Raw genomic sequence first — 19,880 nt, forward strand, 5'->3', positions numbered from 1 at the left:
CTTTATTTTTGTTACCCTTTGCTTCTGCACCCTGCATTGCATTGGTCTGGAGAGTGGGATGCTTAGGACCTCAAAGTGGTCCAGCTTGACCTAACTCTTGCTTAAGTAGCTCTGAGTGGCATGAAAACCAACCAATAAGAGTGTGATGGAGTGCAGACCACTCACTTAATGCTTCCAAGCAAGTCTGGGGTGGTTCTGGTTCACTCATTCTATTTAATTCCCTGCCCGAGCTGCAAAGCTTTGAGAACACCGGACTTCCCTTTTGCACTATTCTCTATGTGTACAGCAAGATTTAGATCCAGACAGATGGTTGGCAACCAAAATATGACTGAAATGAAACTTGCTACTTTTCAGGTCAAAAGCTATGGCTAGTAACCAATACATTAAATATGAAAAACAACAATATTTAAGGTATCCTTTTATTCTGAACTTCTTTGGCATAGACGTCTGATAGCAATTAAAGAAGCCTGACTTTTGGCTTCAAGGTGTTTTATATTTTTAAAGAACATAAGAATGACCATACTGTGTCAGACCAATAGTCCATTTAGCCCAGTATTCTGTCTTCCAACATTGGCCAGTATCAGATGCTTCAGAGGGAATGAACAGAACAGGGAAATTAACAAGTGATCCATCCCCCGTTGTTCAGTCCCATTTTCTGGCAGCCAGAGGTTTAGAGACACCCAAGGCATGGGGTTGTGCTCCAACCATCTTGATGGACCTATCATCCATTAATGTATCTAATTTTTTTTTAAACTCATTTATACCCTCGGCCTTCACAAAATCTCCTGGCTAGGAGTTCCACAAGTTAATTGTGCGTTCATTTCTTTTTTTCTTCTCCACATACTGAATGTTTACTGGTTTCCTCTAAAACAATTTAACATTAAATTAACATTTTAAAAATAAATAACATTTGTTTTTGTGCATGCAGATTGATTTAAGTATCAACATTTACATATGTTTTATTTAGTTGTAAATATTTTTTAAAAGGGCAGTGTCTGCAGTTTTATATGTAAAATTATATATTATGAATTTTACCTGTGTCTGGACTGAGCTTGAATTTTTCTGCTCCAGTGCCATGCAGCGTATAAGTAATTTCTGCATTGGAACGAATATCTGCGTCTGTAGCAGAGACCTGCATGATCAGTTTGCCAGGAAGGGCATCCTCTGGAACAGTATCAGTGTATAAAGCCTAAAAGGTTTTAAAGTAACATTGAAAGATTAAAATGTATTAGAGAAGCAATGCTTAATGGAGGAGGGAAAAGAGGACAAGGACAGATGAAATTATCTGCTTGACTTTAGAGGATTCTGGAACATGTGAAGTGAACCAGAGGTTGAAACATCTGAAAACAATAAAGATGTGATTTTCTAATTAATTGCCTCACCATTAATAAATTATTCAGTGAAGTAATTATTTATTACTGACATTCACAAACTCGAAGATTCTGAGTGCCAAGGCACAACCAAGAATTCCAAACACCTGAACATCTGATTAATTACTTCCTGATACCCAAACCCGTTGGTGTTGTGAATTTCATTCAACTTCCTATCTTGAGCTACTGATAGGTCATATTACCCAGGTCTGGTCTGACTTACAAAGAACTGATTCACCCCTTTTATAAAACAGCGTAAGACCTATAGGTCTCCAGTTAGAAACAAAAACACAACACAAACAGGCTTTAAAGACATAGGTGAGATCTCATCGGTGAGATAACAGAAGTACTTTTTTTTTTTAAAATCAGAGAATCAAAAGTGGCAAAGGATGGCTTTGTCAGCAGGCTTGGGGACATATATGGATTACAGAATTCTAGGACTTTGACAGTGCAATTTCCATGGCTGTACAACCCTTCCACTCCTATCAAGGATAGCTCTGGCACCACTGAGCACAGCACTCTTTTAACTTCACCTCTATTAGAATGTGTACAGCAGTATCATTCTGCCAAGTTCAGGTACCTGGACTTCTTTGGAGCCACACTTCCTATGGAAATCAGTTAGTATGCACTGCCATGGCAGCAGCATAAAGCATGCTCTCTCTTTGCTTTATCTTTGCAATGCTTGCATTAACATGGGAATTTAAGAACTGAAATTCAATTCATAGTCTTCCAATCCTCTGCATAGTGGCACACTGAGTTATGAGTAAGTCTCTGGGTCAGGCCTATGAGTTTTTAAATTATAGTGAAATTTACCCAAGAGACTACCCTTATTCGGCAACCTCCTGTCTTAGTGGCCCAAAATACATTTCTTCTCCACATTTATTAGAAAGTCACTTCCATAAAGCAACCAATTTTTGTCAGTCTCTTGAGTGGTCACCTAAGATAAAGAAGATTTTACAACGTAAGTGTACATACACTGAAAATGGCTGCCCATGTAAAATTCAAGCCTACCTTTTCACAAACAGGACTGTTGTCATTAGCATCTAGAACTTTAACCTCAACCACGGCTTTTGTTGCAAAGGTCCCATCAGTAGCTGTAATATTTAGAAGGTAATTGTCCTTTTCTTCCCTGTCCAGAGGTTTTCTGACATAGACTTTCCATTCATTCTGCATGTTTTCAATTGCAAACTGTCCAAAGGGATCACCTCCTAAACAGTCAAAAATATGTCATTCAAGCAAAAAGAGATAATGCTACTATTTAGGAGAAAAGAAAAATCTAAAAAACCCCAACAATCACACCTCATATTTTTTCTATATAAAAAAAAAAATCTTAATTTTTTGGGGGGGTAAAAGTAGCATTTTAACTCGGGTCTTATATAAATACACATAAAAAGAATTTAAGTGCATTCAGTATTTGCTATTAATGTTGCCATGGTGATTAATGTAGCATTACAGAGGACGACATATTTAAACAGTTACACTAAACAGAAAAACATTTTAAAAATCTACTGAAGATTTATTTAAACTATGTTCCATCTATTATCTTATGGATTTTTTTTTGCTTTGTTTTTCATTGCATTATTTATTTTAGTCTCTCTCTCTCCTCCTGTAGATATAAATATCACAAAGACAAAATGAATTCTAATTAAACCATTTTTAAACAAGGTAAGTAAAAGAAAAATGATGCATCCTGATGGCTTCTGAAATATTTTAAAAATTCAAAAAATGGCTTGTCACAGATGACCCATTTCTAATATTTTGTAATCTTTTTAAAGCGTAAGAGTTACCTCACTTCATTCTAGTTTTATAAATCAAGTTAATATTAAACGTTTTAAAATGTTTACCTGTAACATAATAGGTGACTTGTCTGTTAGATTTTTCTGTATCAGCATCAGTGGTACTTAAGATAGCAACCACACCACCAGGTGGATCATCTTCACTAACTGTCCCTTTGTATATCTCCGCAGTAAAGCGTGGAGGATTGTCATTCACATCTGTAACGGTAACTTCAACCACTGTCATAGAAGACAACTGAATTTTTTCACCACGATCAGATGCAACCACTGTAATTTTGTACTTATCCCGTTTCTCATGGTCAAGCGCTTTGAGGGTGGTAATCCAACCTGTTTCCATGTTTATGGCAAAAGACTCTGTGATTTCCAGTTCTTGTGATGGATCTAAACTATATGTAACCTGCCCATTGAGTCCTGAATCCAAGTCAGTTGCTTTCACTTGGATGACTCTCGTTCCGCTTGGCATGTTTTCCACAATGAATGCTTCATATGGACTGGACTCCAAAACTGGTTTATTGTCATTTGCATCTTTTGTCTGAATGCTTATATCTACCGAGGAAACAACATTATAACTGTCATTCGTATAATGTGCTAGCACTGCAAACTGATACCACTTAGTTGTCTCATGATCAAGACTCTTCTCAAGTTTCAATCTTCCATTGTGTCGGTCAATAACAAAGCATTCATCCCTATTGCTTTCAGGAGTGTTCCCTTTAACTAGAGTGTATACTAATGTTTGATTATGCTCTGCATGTATAACATCAATCTCAGCTCCAATAGGAATGTCCTCGGAAACAGTATAAGAATAAAATGGCTCTGCAAATTTGGGAAGAGTCACTTCTGGTGGGAGTATTCTAATATAGATAGGAACCACTGATTGTTTTTGGGGGGATCCACCATCCCGGGCTTTAACAAAGAAAGTTAGAAACTCATTTTCTAAACCAATTAAGCTTTCTTTTGTAGTAATTACACCAGACAAAGGATCAATTTCCAAATTCTCGTTGACACTTTCAGACTCTGCTTCAATGGCATATGTAATGTCTGCATTTGTACCCTCATCAGCATCAGATGCCAAAACTTTAGTGATAAATGTTCCTCTTGGAACATTAGATCCAATATTCACTTCATACTCTGTTGCTCGGAATTGAGGGGCATTATCATTATCATCTGTAAGTATCACATTAACATTGCAAAAAGCAACTTTTCCTCCAGCATCCTTGGCCATTAAACTAATAGAAGTTACCTTTTCTGTTTGTGTTTCACGGTCAAGCTTTTCAGAGGTAAATATTTGACCTCTCTCATTAGTATAAAATCTATCTTTGGCAAAGTCATTTACAATATGATAACTGATTTGGCCGTAAGCCCCAGAATCTTCATCTGTCACTTTAACTTCAGTCACCAAGGTATGCAATGGAGCATTTTCAGCTAGTTCCACTTCGTACTCATTCTGACTGAAAACAGGGCTATTCAAATTGGCTCCAGTAACAGTTATCTGTACCTGAGCTGAACTTCTAAAGACCCCATCAGACACAGACACATTAAGATTGTAAAGACGCTTCAGGGTCTGTTTGCGTGGGTTTGAGATGGAGATGATGCCAGTTTTGCTATTAATTACAAAATTCATGTGATCATTGCCTGTCAGAATTGAATATTCCAGTTTGTTTACATCTGAACTGTCTGCATCTGAGGCTTTTACACAGGTTACGAAGTGTCCACGGGGAGCCAGTTCACTAATTTTAGCCTCATAAAGCAGTTGGTTAAATAACGGTGGGTTATCATTGAGGTCAGTTATATTGACAGTTACAATAATGTCACTGCTCAATGGGGGCATTCCACCATCTACTGCCCTTACTAGTAATTTGTGTTGCTGGATATGTTCATAATCCAAAGTTCTTGCTGTCAGAATGAGCCCACTGCTGCTATCTATGTGGAAATACTCGTGACTCTTGCTATTATTCTCAACCAAGTGATAGGAAATCCTTCTGTTTGTTCCAGAATCAGCATCTGTAGCACTAACTTGTACAACAGATGTTCCAATTACAGATGCCTCAGAAAGGATTGCAGTATAAGATAGCTTTGTAAACAGAGGATGATTATCATTTATATCTTCCACTATTATATCTACAAACACCTCAGCGTGAGCCCCAGTTAGAGAGTCAGTTGCTCGTATGCTCAGTTTATAGGCGGGATGGGACTCAAAATCTAGAGTGGCAACAACAATTATAACTCCAGTATTGAAGTTGATAGTAAACTGATTGAAAGGATCTCCATCTGTGATACTATAAAACACCTTAAGTCCTTCTGGGCTGTTTGCTTGTACATGGACAACAGGGCTATGCAACTGGATGTTTTCAGGTATCTCAGCGCTATAGAAAGGCTTTTCAAAAACTGGCATGGCTTTATTCATAACAGTGATTGGGACTGTAACTTCAGCAGAAAAACTTGGTTCTCCTCCATCTTTTGCCACCACTGTGACAAGATATTCCTTATTTAGTGTGTCTGGTTCAAACTGTCTCTTGAGTGTGATTTCACCAGTGGGCCCAATATGGAAGTGTTCATGATGGTCTTTAAGGTAATAGCGTACCTCTCCATTACTCCCTATATCTTTATCTACTGCTGTAACACGTCGAATAATGTGGCCCACTTCAGTGTCTACTTTAACAGCAGCATAATATGGAAGATTGACAAAAACTGGACTGTTATCATTTACGTCTTCTATAGTGACCTTCACCACAACATGTGCAACTACTGATGGTTTATGCTCCTCTGTCACTTCTACCACTATATCAAAAGATTCTTGTTGTTCTCGATCAAATGGTATTCCTGTGGTTGAAAGTACTCCTGAAGTGTAGCTGATTTTAAATCTACTGTCTGGATTTAGAATATGATAAAACAAAGGCTCATTTATTTGATTCCCTACAGCAGTAATGACAGCTATTGTTTTCGCCTCAGTGGAATTCTCTCGCACTACTGCAGAGTAGGAACTCTGTGTGAACTTGAGTTGACTTGCTTTGCTTTCCTTCACATTAATTTTTACAGATGTAGTGCTTGCAAATCTCCCATCAGATGCTCTGACTGTTAATTCATATCTGCTTCTTAACTGACTTGTATTTTGTACAGTTATAGTTCCAGTCTTAGGATCTATTGAAAATTTGTCTCCAATGTTACCTTCAGTGACAGAATAAATTAGTTGTGAAAAAGCTCTTGAATCAGCATCTGTAGCATTTACGGTGATGACTGTCACTCTTTTATATGTAGGCACCAAAAGGGATGCCTCATACAAATCTTTTGAAAACACAGGAGGACAATCATTGATATCAATTACATAAATAGTAACATTAGCTGCATATTCTGCAAATAAACGTGGTGTCCCCATATCATGTACTTGTACTGAAAACTGGAAAATGTTTGTCTCTTCGTAGTCCAAACTCATTATGGTACGAATGGCACCAGTGCTAGAATCAATGGCAAAATACTTGTGCACAGATGGTTCAACAATTTGATAAACCAGCAAAGCATTTGATTCTTTATCAGCATCTGTAGCTCGAATTACTAATGGGATATTCTTGTCAGTTAGAACTACACTGTTAATTGAAGCTGATTCACTGATGAGTCCTGTGTATTCTGCCTGCATAAAAACTGGTGAGTTGTCATTCTCATCCCGAATATGCACCAAAACAGTTGTATTAGTAGACAACCCAGCCATGTTGGTTCCTTGAACAGTTATCATGTAAAAAGACAAAGTTTCAAAATCAAGTATCTTCTTAGAGGTGATGACACCTGAGTTTGGATTGATATCAAAGGCATCACCTACATTACCATCTTTTATCTGATAAACTACAGAAGACTGACTATACGCAGTAACCATTCCAACAAAACTACCAATGCTGGCACCTTCAGTGACTTCTGTAGAATATTCCTTCAGTGTGAATTTTGGTGAGGCATTATCAGAAATTGTGACAAAGATAAGCACTGAAGTTACTTCGCTCATTGGAGGATTTCCTTTATCTGTAGCTTTCACCACCAAATTGTACTCTCCTTGGTTACTACAATCTAGTTCTTTTGCAATTCTAATAGTGCCCAAGATGGGATCTATAGTAAAAGAATTTCCAATATTCCCTGCAGAGAGAAAAAAAAAAAAAAGTTAACCATGAAAGAGACAAAGATACATGTACAAAAATTAAGAGTCTGTGCCCAACTGGCCATAAACTAAAAGAATGCGTACATGTTGAGAAGCAAGGGAGGTATTAATGTTTCTTAATTTTGTTCCAAAACAATTTCTAGTCATCTGGAATTTTCCTATAAAGAATTGTTAGTACTAATTTTTGTTTTACTCTAAGATACTTTGCCTTAACATAACTGGAATAGTTGTCCAGGCCTAAAATAAAATGCAGAAATGTAGACTGTCTTAAAATATGCCAAGTTTTCTATAACCTTAAAAAATTACTGGTGATGTTCCTTCTTTAAATCAATCTTCTTAATGAGCTCATGGTCAATCAAATCAAAGAAGCCATTAAACACAAAAAAATATATTTAGGAACTCGGGTTAGTAGCATAACAGTTATATTTCAGGAATTAAAATTAATTGCCTCGTTTGTGGAAAAAAACAGTGCTTTTAATGTGTCTCAAGTGCATCTCAATTAACTGTTAATTCAAATGTCCTTTAGAAGTAATGATTTAAATTAAAGATTCCTTAGTGAATTAGACACTATGGAATCCCTCAGTAATTGATGAACATCATTCAGAACAGCTATGAACATATGACATGCCAACTAATACACAACAGTGAACTGACTAAGCTATTTGAGGTTACTACGGGTGTCAAACAGGATATCTTACGTCACCCACGCTCTTTTTATTAGTAGTGAACTGGGTAATGAGAAAGACCACAGAACAATCGGAGGCATACAATAGAATTTCACACAGAAGTTAAAGGACCTTGATTTTGCAGATGACATCAACTTGCTATCCCATACCCACAGGATTTTACATGCAAACCAAAACAAATGATCTCCAAGGTTGAAAATCAGCACCAAGGAAACAAAAACCATGAGAATCAACACACAACAAGAAACATCAATAATGCTTTCTGTGACTGACAAAGAGGAGGTCTGATATTTCGCATATTTTGGAAGCATTTTAAGTACAACAGGTGAAACAGATGAAGAAATTAAAGCAAAATAGCAAGAGCTAGTCAAGCCTGTGCAACTCTTAAGCTGAGCTAAGAGAAACAGAAACCTTGCCTTCCAAACTAAATTTTGAATATTTAACACTATTGTAAAGTCGGCCTTACTATATGGCACTGAAACTTGGTCTTATTAAGACCTTAGTATCTAAATTCCAAGTTTTCATAAACAGCTGCTTTAGACAAATCCTCAAAATCAGATGGCCAGGAAAAAAAAAAAAATCACAAATGAAAAACTCTGGAGGAGAATGAAACAGAAAGCGATAGGCCAGGAAATTATGGAACAAAAGGGAGATGGGTAGGACTTGCATGGATGAAAGACCCAAATAACATAACAAGACAGGCATTGGACTGCAACCCCTAGGAGAAGAGGTGATGAGGCACACCAAAGAACACACAACAGAAGCAGAACTGAAAGCTATCCAAATGACATGGGAATAAACTAAGATTGCAACAGGAGACTGGCAAAGACGGAACACAGTGATGAAGGCATGGAAGAGAGAGGAAACAGAGAGAGAACTAGAGCAAACATTTCTCCCCCTAAATTGCTACTAATTAATGGGCTATACCCTGTGCTTTCTGAATTTTACCAGCTGCAATTTGATATATAACAGTTGAAAACAAGTAGTTATGAATAAGCCTTTTACAAGAAATTGTAATGGATTTTGCAGCCTGTAAGATTTCAACACATGCACTGAATTAGACTAGAATTTGTAATTCCTCAAAAGTTTAATTACAGAGCAAATATAGCAAATATTACTAAAACCATGTTCTGAACAGGGAAATATTTTATTTAAAATGTTTGAATTATGCAGATGAGTGGGCAGTTGATATTTTCTTTTCTGTTAGTTAAGGCTCTAAGCACAGTGGCGTTCTTAGAATATCCCATTACAAATCCCATCAGCCATTACAAGCATTTAAGGAATGTTCATTCCATATGCTTAGGACATCAACCATAATGCTTTAACTTCCCAGTAGTTGACAATTCTATAAAAAACTAAGCTAAGAAAGATAAAGTTTAACATTTACTCCCACAAAAATCTGGAGAGATTGGGGGGGAGGGGGGAGGAAGGGATGAAAGAGAAAGAGAGAGAATGCTCAAATTCTTTTCTTGAAATGCTTTGGCATCATAAAATGGAATGCACTGTTGATCTACGTAAGTCAAGAATGGAGTTTCATGAACACTTACATATTACCTTAGGAAATGTGTAATATTTATACAAATAATAGAAAACAACTGATACGTTTAAAGGAATTTATCATGTTTACTCGTTTTCCTCCTTAGAGCATCATAATCAAATTTATTAAAAAAAATATGAAAATAAAGCATGTATTATATTATAGTTGCAATGGTTTATATATTTGAATGAAATTTCAGCAATAGAATTCTCTTTTTTAATTATAATAATGAATCTGTACGGTTTAAAAATGCTTTAATGGCTGGGACAAATCATAAGATATAATTTTGCATTAATGATCACATAGTTTGTGTATTTTTTGTACTTTTTAATAAAGTTTCAGATGCTTGATACTGACTTTTGTTTTATAACATTTTGTAAAGCTAGAAAATAATTTAACTCCATTTACAATGGTGGGGTTTTTTTATTGCTAACATAAATGCAGAGCATGTTCATTTTGCAGCATGTGTGGTCGGATAGTTCAGGTGCTTGGCAAGGGGATATAGAGCTATTCATATATAATTTACTGGTGTGACCAAAAGTCATTACCGACTGGTGGATGCTTGGTAGTCCAAATAAAATGAGTTAGTGATTTCAGTCTGGTTCCTGTGGTATTTATTCACTTCTTAAAGCTACTATCATTGCCACTTGTGGGCACCTTAGGAGAGACGCCAACAAGACAGGCATTGGAATGAAGAAGCATGAAAAGTGAACTGTCACAACCAATGATCTCTCCATGTAAGGGATGAGAAACACTGGTGAGTCAGGTATGGGATGCTGTCCATATTGTCACTACTTTGTGGATAAATGGAAGACCTCATGTTCTAATGCTAAGAAATCAAGTGTAATTAATTAATTAACAGAATGGAAAAGTAATGTATTAAAGAGATACTGTGAGGTTAAAAATAAGTGGCCGAATCCTAGATTCCATTTACTTTTCACTAATTATAATATTTATGTTCTTTTAAGGGTAACTTTTTTTCAATTTTCTCCACTAGGAGAACAAAAACAGATGAATCAGTTTCACATTTATTTCTATTTGGTTCCTAGTCATTTTCACTTTGAGGTTCTCAAGCAGTAGCCAAACGAAATAATGTTTAGGATGTAATAATATGTCCACTTGAATTTGTAAGTTTTTTTAAAAACATTATAGAAGCATTTATATTGGCCTTTGATTTTATAATGGCTTATTTTTACATACTTACATTTTAAGCTAACTATGACCAAACAAAGTAAATTTTAAACTATATAGAAGACTTATGAGACTGTGGATGTACCTGACTCAATAGAGTACACAATTTCTGCATTTTTCCCTTTGTCTTTGTCTAATGCTGTTACTTGGAGTACCGCTGACCCAACAGCTGCTGACTCATATACCCGTCCTTCATAGGGAGAGCTGGTGAACCACGGCACGTGATCATTTGTGTCACTAACATTAATGACAATTCTAGCAAAGTTGCGTTTGACAGGAACATCTTGATCTCGTACCTAAAACAATGAACACATTATTAATCATTAGCACCAAACTTTATTAATACAACTACTAATCCAACTTCTGAGAGAACTATTACGAAATTAGGCCTCGAACCTTACCATTTAAATAAATGGGACTACTCAAAGAGTGTAAAGTAAAACACATTTGTAAATTTCTCCAAGATCAGGACCTAAATGTATATCAAAAGCATACTAACTGTAATGTGAAAAAGGTAATCATGTTATCTGTTGCAGAATAACAGGTATGCTTGTTTACCATCACTGTAAGTATATGTTGGTGGATGGCCTCATGATCCAATTTTTCAGATGTATAAAGAGAGCCCGTTCCAGGATCCAAACGAAATTTCTTGAGACTGATGGGATCAATGCTACTCTGCATTGTATAAATTAGTTTGTTCTTCTCGTCCCTGTCGGTGGCACTGACTTGCAAAATTTCTGTCTCTGGCACTGTGTCCTCAGGTATAATGACTTCATATTTTGAGGTGGAAAACTGAGGCCTGTGGTCATTTGTGTCTATCACTTTGATGTATACCTAAAATGACACAATGGAAAAAAAGATTATGTTGATAAATATTGGTGAAAATACAGAAGAAAACAGGACACTCAGGAATCAGGAGAGAAAAAAATAAAAATAAAAATAAAAAAGATACACAGAATAAAGCCAGAAGTCCAGACAGTTAAAAATCTTTAAGAAGAGGTCTCTTAAATAGAAACCATTTGTGTATACTGTAAATGAAAAGAATGTTTACTTATTCTACAGTAACTGTGGTTCTTTGATATGTTATAGTCAGTGTGGATAGTGCTGTAGGTGTTCATATGTCTTATGGGGAGAATCCCAGCAGGGAAACTGTGGCCAGATTCCATGCTCTTTGCACTGCCAGACCAATGCAGTGCAATGCAATGGGGACAGAGTTGAGCACAGTATCTGGTTCAAAGTATCTCAAAACACTGTGCAAAGTACTGAGTTAAATATCAGCAGTGCTGTGATTGTGTAAGCAAATATAGTAGCTCAGCATTCATTCCCACAGCCATTAACATTAGAAAAAATGGTTTCCTACCTTTTCGTAACTGTCATTCTTCGAGATGTGTTGCTCATGTCCATTCCACTCTAGGTGCGTGCGCATGCCTACATGCGTGGCCGTTGGAGTTTTTGCTTTAGCAGTATCCGTAGGGTTGGCTATGGCGCCCCCTTGAGTGTCGCGCTCATGCGTCAGTATTTCAGGCACCACCAGCCCTACGCCCTCTCAGTTCCTTCTTGCCGGAAACTCCGACAGAAGGGTAGGAGGGCGGATAATGGAATGGAAATGAGCAACACATTTCAAAGAACAACAGTTACAAAAAAATTTCTTCTTCGGGTGCTTGCTCATGTTGATTCCATTCTAGGTGACTCACAAGCAGTGTCCATGAAGGTGGGCTCGGAGTTCACGGTCATGCAGTTTGCGGCACTGCTCTGCCAAAGCCAGCATCGTCTCAAGCTTGTTGGGTAAGTGCACAAGGAGATGCGAAGGTGTGGACAAATGATCAGGTAGCGGCCCTACAGATCTCCTGGATTGGAACCTGCACCAGGAAGGCCGCTGTTGATGCCTGTACCCTAGTCAAGTGTGCCAATCATGATTGCCATCATGATTCTGTCTGCCACCACAACGAACAATTGTGTCGACTTATGGAACGGCTTTGTCCTTGCTATATAGAAGGCCAGTGCCCTCCTGACATCCAGGGCGTGCAGTCTGCGTTCCTCGTCTGACATATGAGGGCTTTGAAAAGAAGACAGTTAAGTATATGTCCTGGCCAGTATGAAACTGGGAAACTACCTTGTGCAGAAATACCAGATGCAGTCGCAGCTGGACCGTATCCTTGTAGAATACCATATAGTGTGGTTCTGAAGTAAATGCCCTGATCTCGGACACTCTGCAGGTTGACATTATCACAACCAGGAACAAAACCTTCCAGGAGAGGGCAGGAAGCCAGAGGCTCGAAGAGAGGCCCCATGAGCCTCGACAGCATAAGATTCAGGTCCCAGGGAGGGATGGGATCCCAGACATGCGGGTAGAGACACTTCAGACCTTTCAAAAACTGTGCCATCATGTCACGAGCGAAGACCGACCTGCCTTGGAATGGAGGGTGGAAAGCCAAAATAGTGGCCAGATGGACACTGATCAATGACAGGTACAAACCTTGGAGTTTGAGGTGCAGAAAATAATCCAGGATCTCCTACAGTGAGGCCTGCTCAGTCCGGATATGCCGTTCTGAGCTCCAGCATGGGAACCTTTTCCACTTGGCCAGGTAAGTTGCTCTGGTGGAGGGTTTCTTGCTACCAAACAAGACCTGCTGAACGCAGGCCAAGCATTCCCGTTCATTCACATTTAGCCACGCAGCAATCATGCTATCAAGTGTAGCGCCGCCACGTTTAGGTGCAGAAGTCTGTCTTGGTTCTGGGACAGCAGATCTGGCCAGCGGGGCAGCTAGCGAAAGGTCCAGCAGTGTGCTGAACCAGTGCTGGTGAGGCCACGCGGGGGCTATTAGGATAACGTTCGCCCTGTCCTGTTTGATCTTTATGAGGACTCTATGAATCAGTGGCGCTGGTGGGAGGGCGTACATCAGAGCCCCCGACTACAGGATGAGAAAGGCATCTGACAGAGCCCCTGTCCCTCCCCTATGTCGAACAAAACACATGGCACTTCCTGTTCTGCCTGGACACGAACAAGTCCACCTAGGGAGTCCCCCACCTCTGGAAGATTGTACTAACTACCGCTGGATGGAGTGACCACTCGTGGTGAGACGAGAAGGTCCTGCTTAGGTGATCTGCTAATACGTTCCTGGTCCCGGGCAGGTGCACGGCTACCAGATGAATGACATGTCACACACAAAAGCCCCAAAGGCGGAGAGCTTCTTGGCAAAGGGCCGACAACCTGGCTACGCCCTGCCCGTTGATGTAATACATCGTGGCAGTATTGTTCATCAGGACCTGCACTACCTTCATCTTCAAATGGAGCAAGAAAGCCTGGCAAGCCAGGTGAACTACTCTGAGCTCCCTGACGTTGATACGGAGGGCCAGATCGTCCCTGCGTGCTGAGCTTGCCGAGGTCCGAAGCATCAGAGACCAAGGTCAGTGACGGGGACAGGGCCACAAAGGGAACTCCCTCCAACACTGACCCGGGGTCCAACCACCATTCCATGGACAACCGGATGTGATCCAGCACCCCGACACCAGCCACCCTTGCAGAGACTGGAGATAGAGCCAGGCATGGCTGACTATGTATGTACATGCAGCTATGTGGCCAACAACCGCAGGCAGGTGTGAGCCGTGGTGAGCGGGTGGTTTTTCACATGGGATATCAGGTCTGACATGGCCTGAAAACGCGCCTCCAGAACTGCTCCAATGAACTCTACTGATGCACAGGCTTTAAGGCGGATTTTTTGTCATTTATCTACAGGCTCAGGTTGCGGCAGGTGGAGAGCACCAGATCGAGGCTCCTCTGCACTTATTCTGGAGATCTGCCCTTGATGAGCCAATCGTCGAGATACGGGAAGACCTGGACCCCTTGACATCTCAGGTAAGCGGCCACTGGTGACATACATTTTGTGAACACCCTTGGGGCTGATGAGAGGCCAAAGGGCAGCACCATAAACTAGAAATGGTATCTGCCCACCATGAACGGAAGAAGCATCTGTGACCATGAAACATGGAAATAAGCGTCCTTCAAGTCGAGGGCGGCGTACCAGTCTCGCAGATCCAGGGATGGAATGATGGAGGTCACGGAGACCATACGAATCTTCAACCTCATGAGAGACTTGTTGAGGTGTCACAGGTCTAGAATAGGCCTGAGGCCCCCTTTTGCTTTCGGGATCAGGAAGTAGCAAGAGTAGAACCCCTTTCCCTCCTGTTCCAAGGGACCTCCTCCACTGCCCCCAGGTGAAGTAGGTTCTCGACCTCCTGAATGAGGTATTGCTCATGAGAAGGGTTCCTGAAGAGGGACGTGGAAGAGGGGGCGTAGGAGGGAGGGGCATCCGAGAATTGCAAGGTATAGCCTCAAGATACTATCTCTAGCATCCAGCGGTCCGAGGTGACCCGCGAACCAGGCTGAATGGTAGGGACGGAGACAGTTGAGGAAAGAACCAAGTGGATCCGGGGGGATAACTGGGGTGTTGCTCTCGAGCGCACCCTCAAAATGAGCGCTTCTGGCCTCCTGGATGCTTTGCTGGATTGGGCTGCGTGGGTGAGCAGGAGAAGGAAAAACAGTGACAACCAAAGCTCCTGTCTCTATCCTTTCTCCTTGCACACCCCTGTCAAGGCTGCCAAGGCCTTGGTGATGGGGATGGCCAGAACTGCTTCCTTGCAGACTGCGGTGTATGCATGCTCAGTTAGCAAAGGGTGGACTGAGTGTCCTTCAACCCATGCAGCCTTGCGTCTGTCTGCTCTGCAAAGAGTCCATTCCCAGCAAATGGGAGGTCTTGGTTTCTCCCAAGAAATGCAGATCGCAATCTAACGGTCTGAAGCTAGGAGCTTTGCCTCATGACCACCGCTGATGTGACCACCCTAGCTGCCGAGTCTGCCCATCCTATGTCATTTGAAGAGAGCATCTTGCTGCCATGGTAACCCTCCTCCTTTTCAACCCTTTTGGAGGTGGGAGGGATGGATAATGGAGTTTGCTAGAGGGCTGTGGCAATTTTCAGGACCCCATCATGCACTAGTAGTGCAACACAGTCAGGGGTAGAGGCTGAGAGCACATTGAACAAGGTGTCCGCCTGCTCGGCCATCTCCTCCACCTGTAGGCCCAAGTTCTCGGCCACCCGTCGAAGCAGGGCCTGGTGTTCTCTTCATGCAGTGGGCTGTCCCTCGAGGGTCCCGCCACCGCCTCAGCCAGGGATGAGGACAATGATTTTACCACCTGGGGAGGCCCGGAGCATTGTTTTGGCGTGGGCACTGGCTTCTCTACCCCGACCTCCGAGCACGTTTCCCGCACTGAGCCCAGTGCCGTCAACTATTGCTCCAAGGTGGTGGCCGACGAGTGGTGCGAAAGGGGCATCGGCATCACAGGCATGCCCCATGCACTCCAATAGGGCCACTGCACTGGCCACTGGTCATGCTGCCAAGGCAGCGCTGTAGAAGTTGACACAGCTGCCAGTGCCCAATCACTCTGGTGATGCCTTGGCAAGGAGCTAAACTGCCCTTCCATGACAGAACAATGCCCTTCCGGTGACCACAGTGGAGCCATCGATGCCTGCATTTGTTGGCTGACCGTCACCACGGGAGACCGGCACTTCGAATAGGAGGCCCGGTGCTGGGGCGACCAGTATCATGATAGGAATATGATCGGCGGGAGGCTGAATGATGCTGGTAATATAGAGACCAGCACCTCCCTCTAGGCGACCTGCATCGAGAGGGCGGAGACAGCGAACACGGTGCCAGTGATCTAAGGTGAGCCCCTGAGGATCTGGACTGTGAAGCCGGAGCTCTGCAGCTCAGAGTTGGAAAGCACTGCCTCGGCATAGGAGATCAGCGGTGCTCAACTGCCCTTTGGGGTGTCTTGATGGCTGGATTGCTCTAGTAGGGAGCCTTTGCTGCTTCCTGTGGCACACACGGAGCCAGCAGCACTGGCAGAGGCCTCTGCTCTTTAGGCGCTGGGAGAGCCTGGGAAGGCGTCGACCCTGCCATAAGTCTGGGTCCCCTACTGCTCCCGGGAGTTGGCATTGGATCCTTTGAGGGACTATGGGCCTCGACTGGAAGCATGTCCACATGGCTCAGGTGTGGGTGGGTGGCCAGAACTGGGTCCTTTGTCCAATACCCCATGGCTTTTCTTGCTCAGTGCCAGGAAGCCGTGTTTCTTGGTTATCTTTCTGGGTACCGATGCCAGAGAGCGGTGCCGAGCGGAACTTGGTGCCAGGGGTGCGCTACGCACCGCGGCAGAGGTACTAGGGGTAGAGTCCAGTTGGGACAGCTCAGAAGCCGGTCGGAGAGCAGCCGCCATGGGGGGAGTCCTCAAATGTACATCACATTCTTTCTGGGTCCTGGGTTGAAAGTTTTTACAGATACGACACTTGTCCTTCACATTTCATTTCCCCAAGCACTTGAGGCAACTGCTGTGGGGGGTCACTAACAGGCATAGGCCTGTTGCAGCCTGAGTAGGGCTTAAACCCCGGAGACCTGGGCATGCCCTGCCTGGGGCAAAGTCCCCAGTGGAACTCTAACTTCTAACTACACTTAACAATTACTTAACTACTATAAACAAACTATTTACAAGGTCCTAAGGCTCAAAATCAGAAGAGACGAAACTGCTAGCCCTTGCTATGCAAGGAAAGGCATTCTGACTGACCACCACGGGCGGTAAGAAGGAACTGAGAGGGCGAAGGCCGGCGGCACCTGATATACCGACACATGAGCACTGCACTCAAGGGGGTGCCACAGCCGACCCTACGGATACCGCTAAGGCAAAAATCACTGATGACCACACACGTGGGTGTGTGCACACCTAGAATAGAATCGACATGAGCAAGCACTTGTAGAAGAACTGGTTTAACTGAGAAGGGGAATGTTGAGCACAATACCAGTATTATCAACTTTAACTTCCCCAGGTACTACCAAATGACACAAGCAGAAGGGACCTCAGGGTTAACACTTCACTAAGGAAGTGAAGGACAATTGTCTTTATCAAAGAGGATTCCCTTAATAGTGTACTATATTGTTAATGTTGAATATGAGCTCAAGTCTTGCTGTGGAACTGAACACATCAGCTTTAATTCCAGCCACAAAAAGTGCTGCCAACTAAACAAATTAAGGCTAGTTCCTCAAAGAGGACTTAGACACAGAGTTGCAACACCTAACGTTTAGACACTCTGCCACCTAATGGAATCCACAGCGCCAAGTTAGGTACCCAGGATCCCTATATAATGCATGGGAAGAGTTAGGGAACAAAAGCCATCAAGCTGAGTGGGGCACTGCTTAAAACCAGACAATAGGAAGGAATGAGGAGAGGGGTGTAGACTATAAACCACACACCACAGAAGGACTTCAGCACCGCTGTACCACTTTAATGAAAACGCTCTCCACCTTTGGCATAGTTATTCCACCTACCCGAGAAGCAGTAGCTATGTTGACGGGAGAAGCTGTCTCTCCAACATAGTGCTGCCTACACCGGGGGTTAGGTCAGTATAACTACATCACTCAGGCGTGTGGATTTTTCACACCCATGAGCAATGTAGATATACCGCTGTAAGTCTGTAGTGTAGATCAGACCTAAAGTCTGGGTCAGAGGAAGGCACCTCCCCCTGCTCGGGATTCACAGTTGCACTCTCCTGGAGTTATGTGCCTAAGCTCCCCCATTTTTGTTTTAAAGAAACTCAAGGAGAAGAACATGCCCCCTTTTACCCAATACCCTAGTGGTCAGAGGACTCACCATCTGCCTAATGTGGAGCAAGGATTTGAATCTAGGTTTCCCTCCACCCAGGTGAGTGCCTTACCCACTGGGCTATATAAGGTATCCCGCTGCACGTGTCTCTCAAGCTCTCCTGTTGAAGATGTTCCACTGTGTATAAATAAGCATTAGAGCAGGGACATGAACTTGGGTCTCCCAAGCAAATGCTGTAACCACTGAGCTATTGAGTCAGTCATTCTCACTCCTTCTGTCTCTGGCTCAAACATCAGTCAAGTCACAATCAAGCCCAAAAACTTAAGACTCACATTTTATGTTTGACCTAGTTGTGAAGTTGAAAAACTAAATTTTAAGTTTCAGGATGAACTTCTCAATCATTAAGGTTATTATTTTGTCTCTATCTACTTCCATGATGGCAGTGTACAGTGTCTCTGGATGTGTAAAAAAATAAAAATAAAATAAAAATGTATATGGATCAAATTTTCAAAGCTATTTCAAATCAGTCTCTACCTGGCACTGAATTTTCACAAACAAGTTTTTCACATAATATTTTCAGATCCTCATTTTTACACAAACAAAAATTGGATGCAAAAAATTTATAGGTGTAATTTGAGAGGCCACTCCAAAAAGCATAGGCTTCTGCATAAGCACAATACAAACCACAATCTGTATGATACCATCTTAACATGAAATCCATAATACAATAAAAATAGCTATATAGAGCAGAAAGTAGGGTATAGATTACATTCAAAAGAAAATATTATAAAATTGCTTTGAATACAATAAGGTAGTAGCTTGGAGGGAGAAGATGCAGATCGCAGGAGCATACCATAGAAATGCTTGATGCTAACAGATCAGAATGGGATCTCTGAAATAAAGCAATCTCAAACCACAGAGTTTCAAATCATTTTACAGAGGTATATAAATGGCCTTATCACACCACTGATCTGTGCACACATTCTTCACTGACATCAATGAGATCTGTGCATGCAGATCTAGGGAACAACAGAGTTGAAAGTAAGCTGGAATACAAGGATGAAAACCTATTAATGGTATCACAGGCGACAGTTAAATTGTGATAGGAATATATTAAGATGGAACTTATAGAGAAAATACATGTCATTGCCACAACAAGTAAAACTCCAAAATGAGAATATTCATCCACAAAAAAAAAAAAAGTTTTCAAAAGATGAAAAATTATTCCCCCTTGTAAAATATAGTTTAAAACCAATTATTTTCTTTTTTGTATTTTTACTAGTTTACCTTCTTGTTTCCTTATGTAGTTTAAGAAAAAATTTCTCTCCTTCTTACTCATAATTATATCTATGTACAGTTATATTCTTGCTCATGAATAGTCTGTTTTAAAAGTTAATGCTTGTGAGATAAAGTAACCTTATTCTACTAACAGAGAAGTGTTTCTGTTGAGCAGTGTGGTCATTGTAAGCAAAACGCAAATTTAACCAATGAGCGGCATTCTATCCTCCTTTCCC

At 41.5% G+C, this 19,880-nt stretch overlaps 1 protein-coding gene across 1 annotated transcript in view; it reads right to left on the reverse strand.

The window, feature by feature from the left end:
* FAT1 (FAT atypical cadherin 1) overlaps positions 1-19,880 on the reverse strand; it is a 161,911-nt gene that overhangs the window by 27,566 nt on the left and 114,465 nt on the right. Inside the window, exons 8-12 of the mRNA XM_024203281.2 lie at positions 11,277-11,552; positions 10,804-11,014; positions 3,215-7,282; positions 2,382-2,578; positions 1,036-1,189 (exon numbers count right to left, since the gene is read on the reverse strand). Coding sequence (XP_024059049.2) covers positions 1,036-1,189; positions 2,382-2,578; positions 3,215-7,282; positions 10,804-11,014; positions 11,277-11,552 — 4,906 coding nt within the window. The remainder of the gene's footprint in view (positions 1-1,035; positions 1,190-2,381; positions 2,579-3,214; positions 7,283-10,803; positions 11,015-11,276; positions 11,553-19,880) is intronic.

Source organism: Terrapene carolina, unplaced genomic scaffold (genome assembly GCF_002925995.2).
Source record: "Terrapene carolina triunguis isolate 2854851 unplaced genomic scaffold, T_m_triunguis-2.0 Scaffold66, whole genome shotgun sequence".
Lineage (NCBI taxonomy): Eukaryota > Metazoa > Chordata > Testudines > Emydidae > Terrapene > Terrapene triunguis.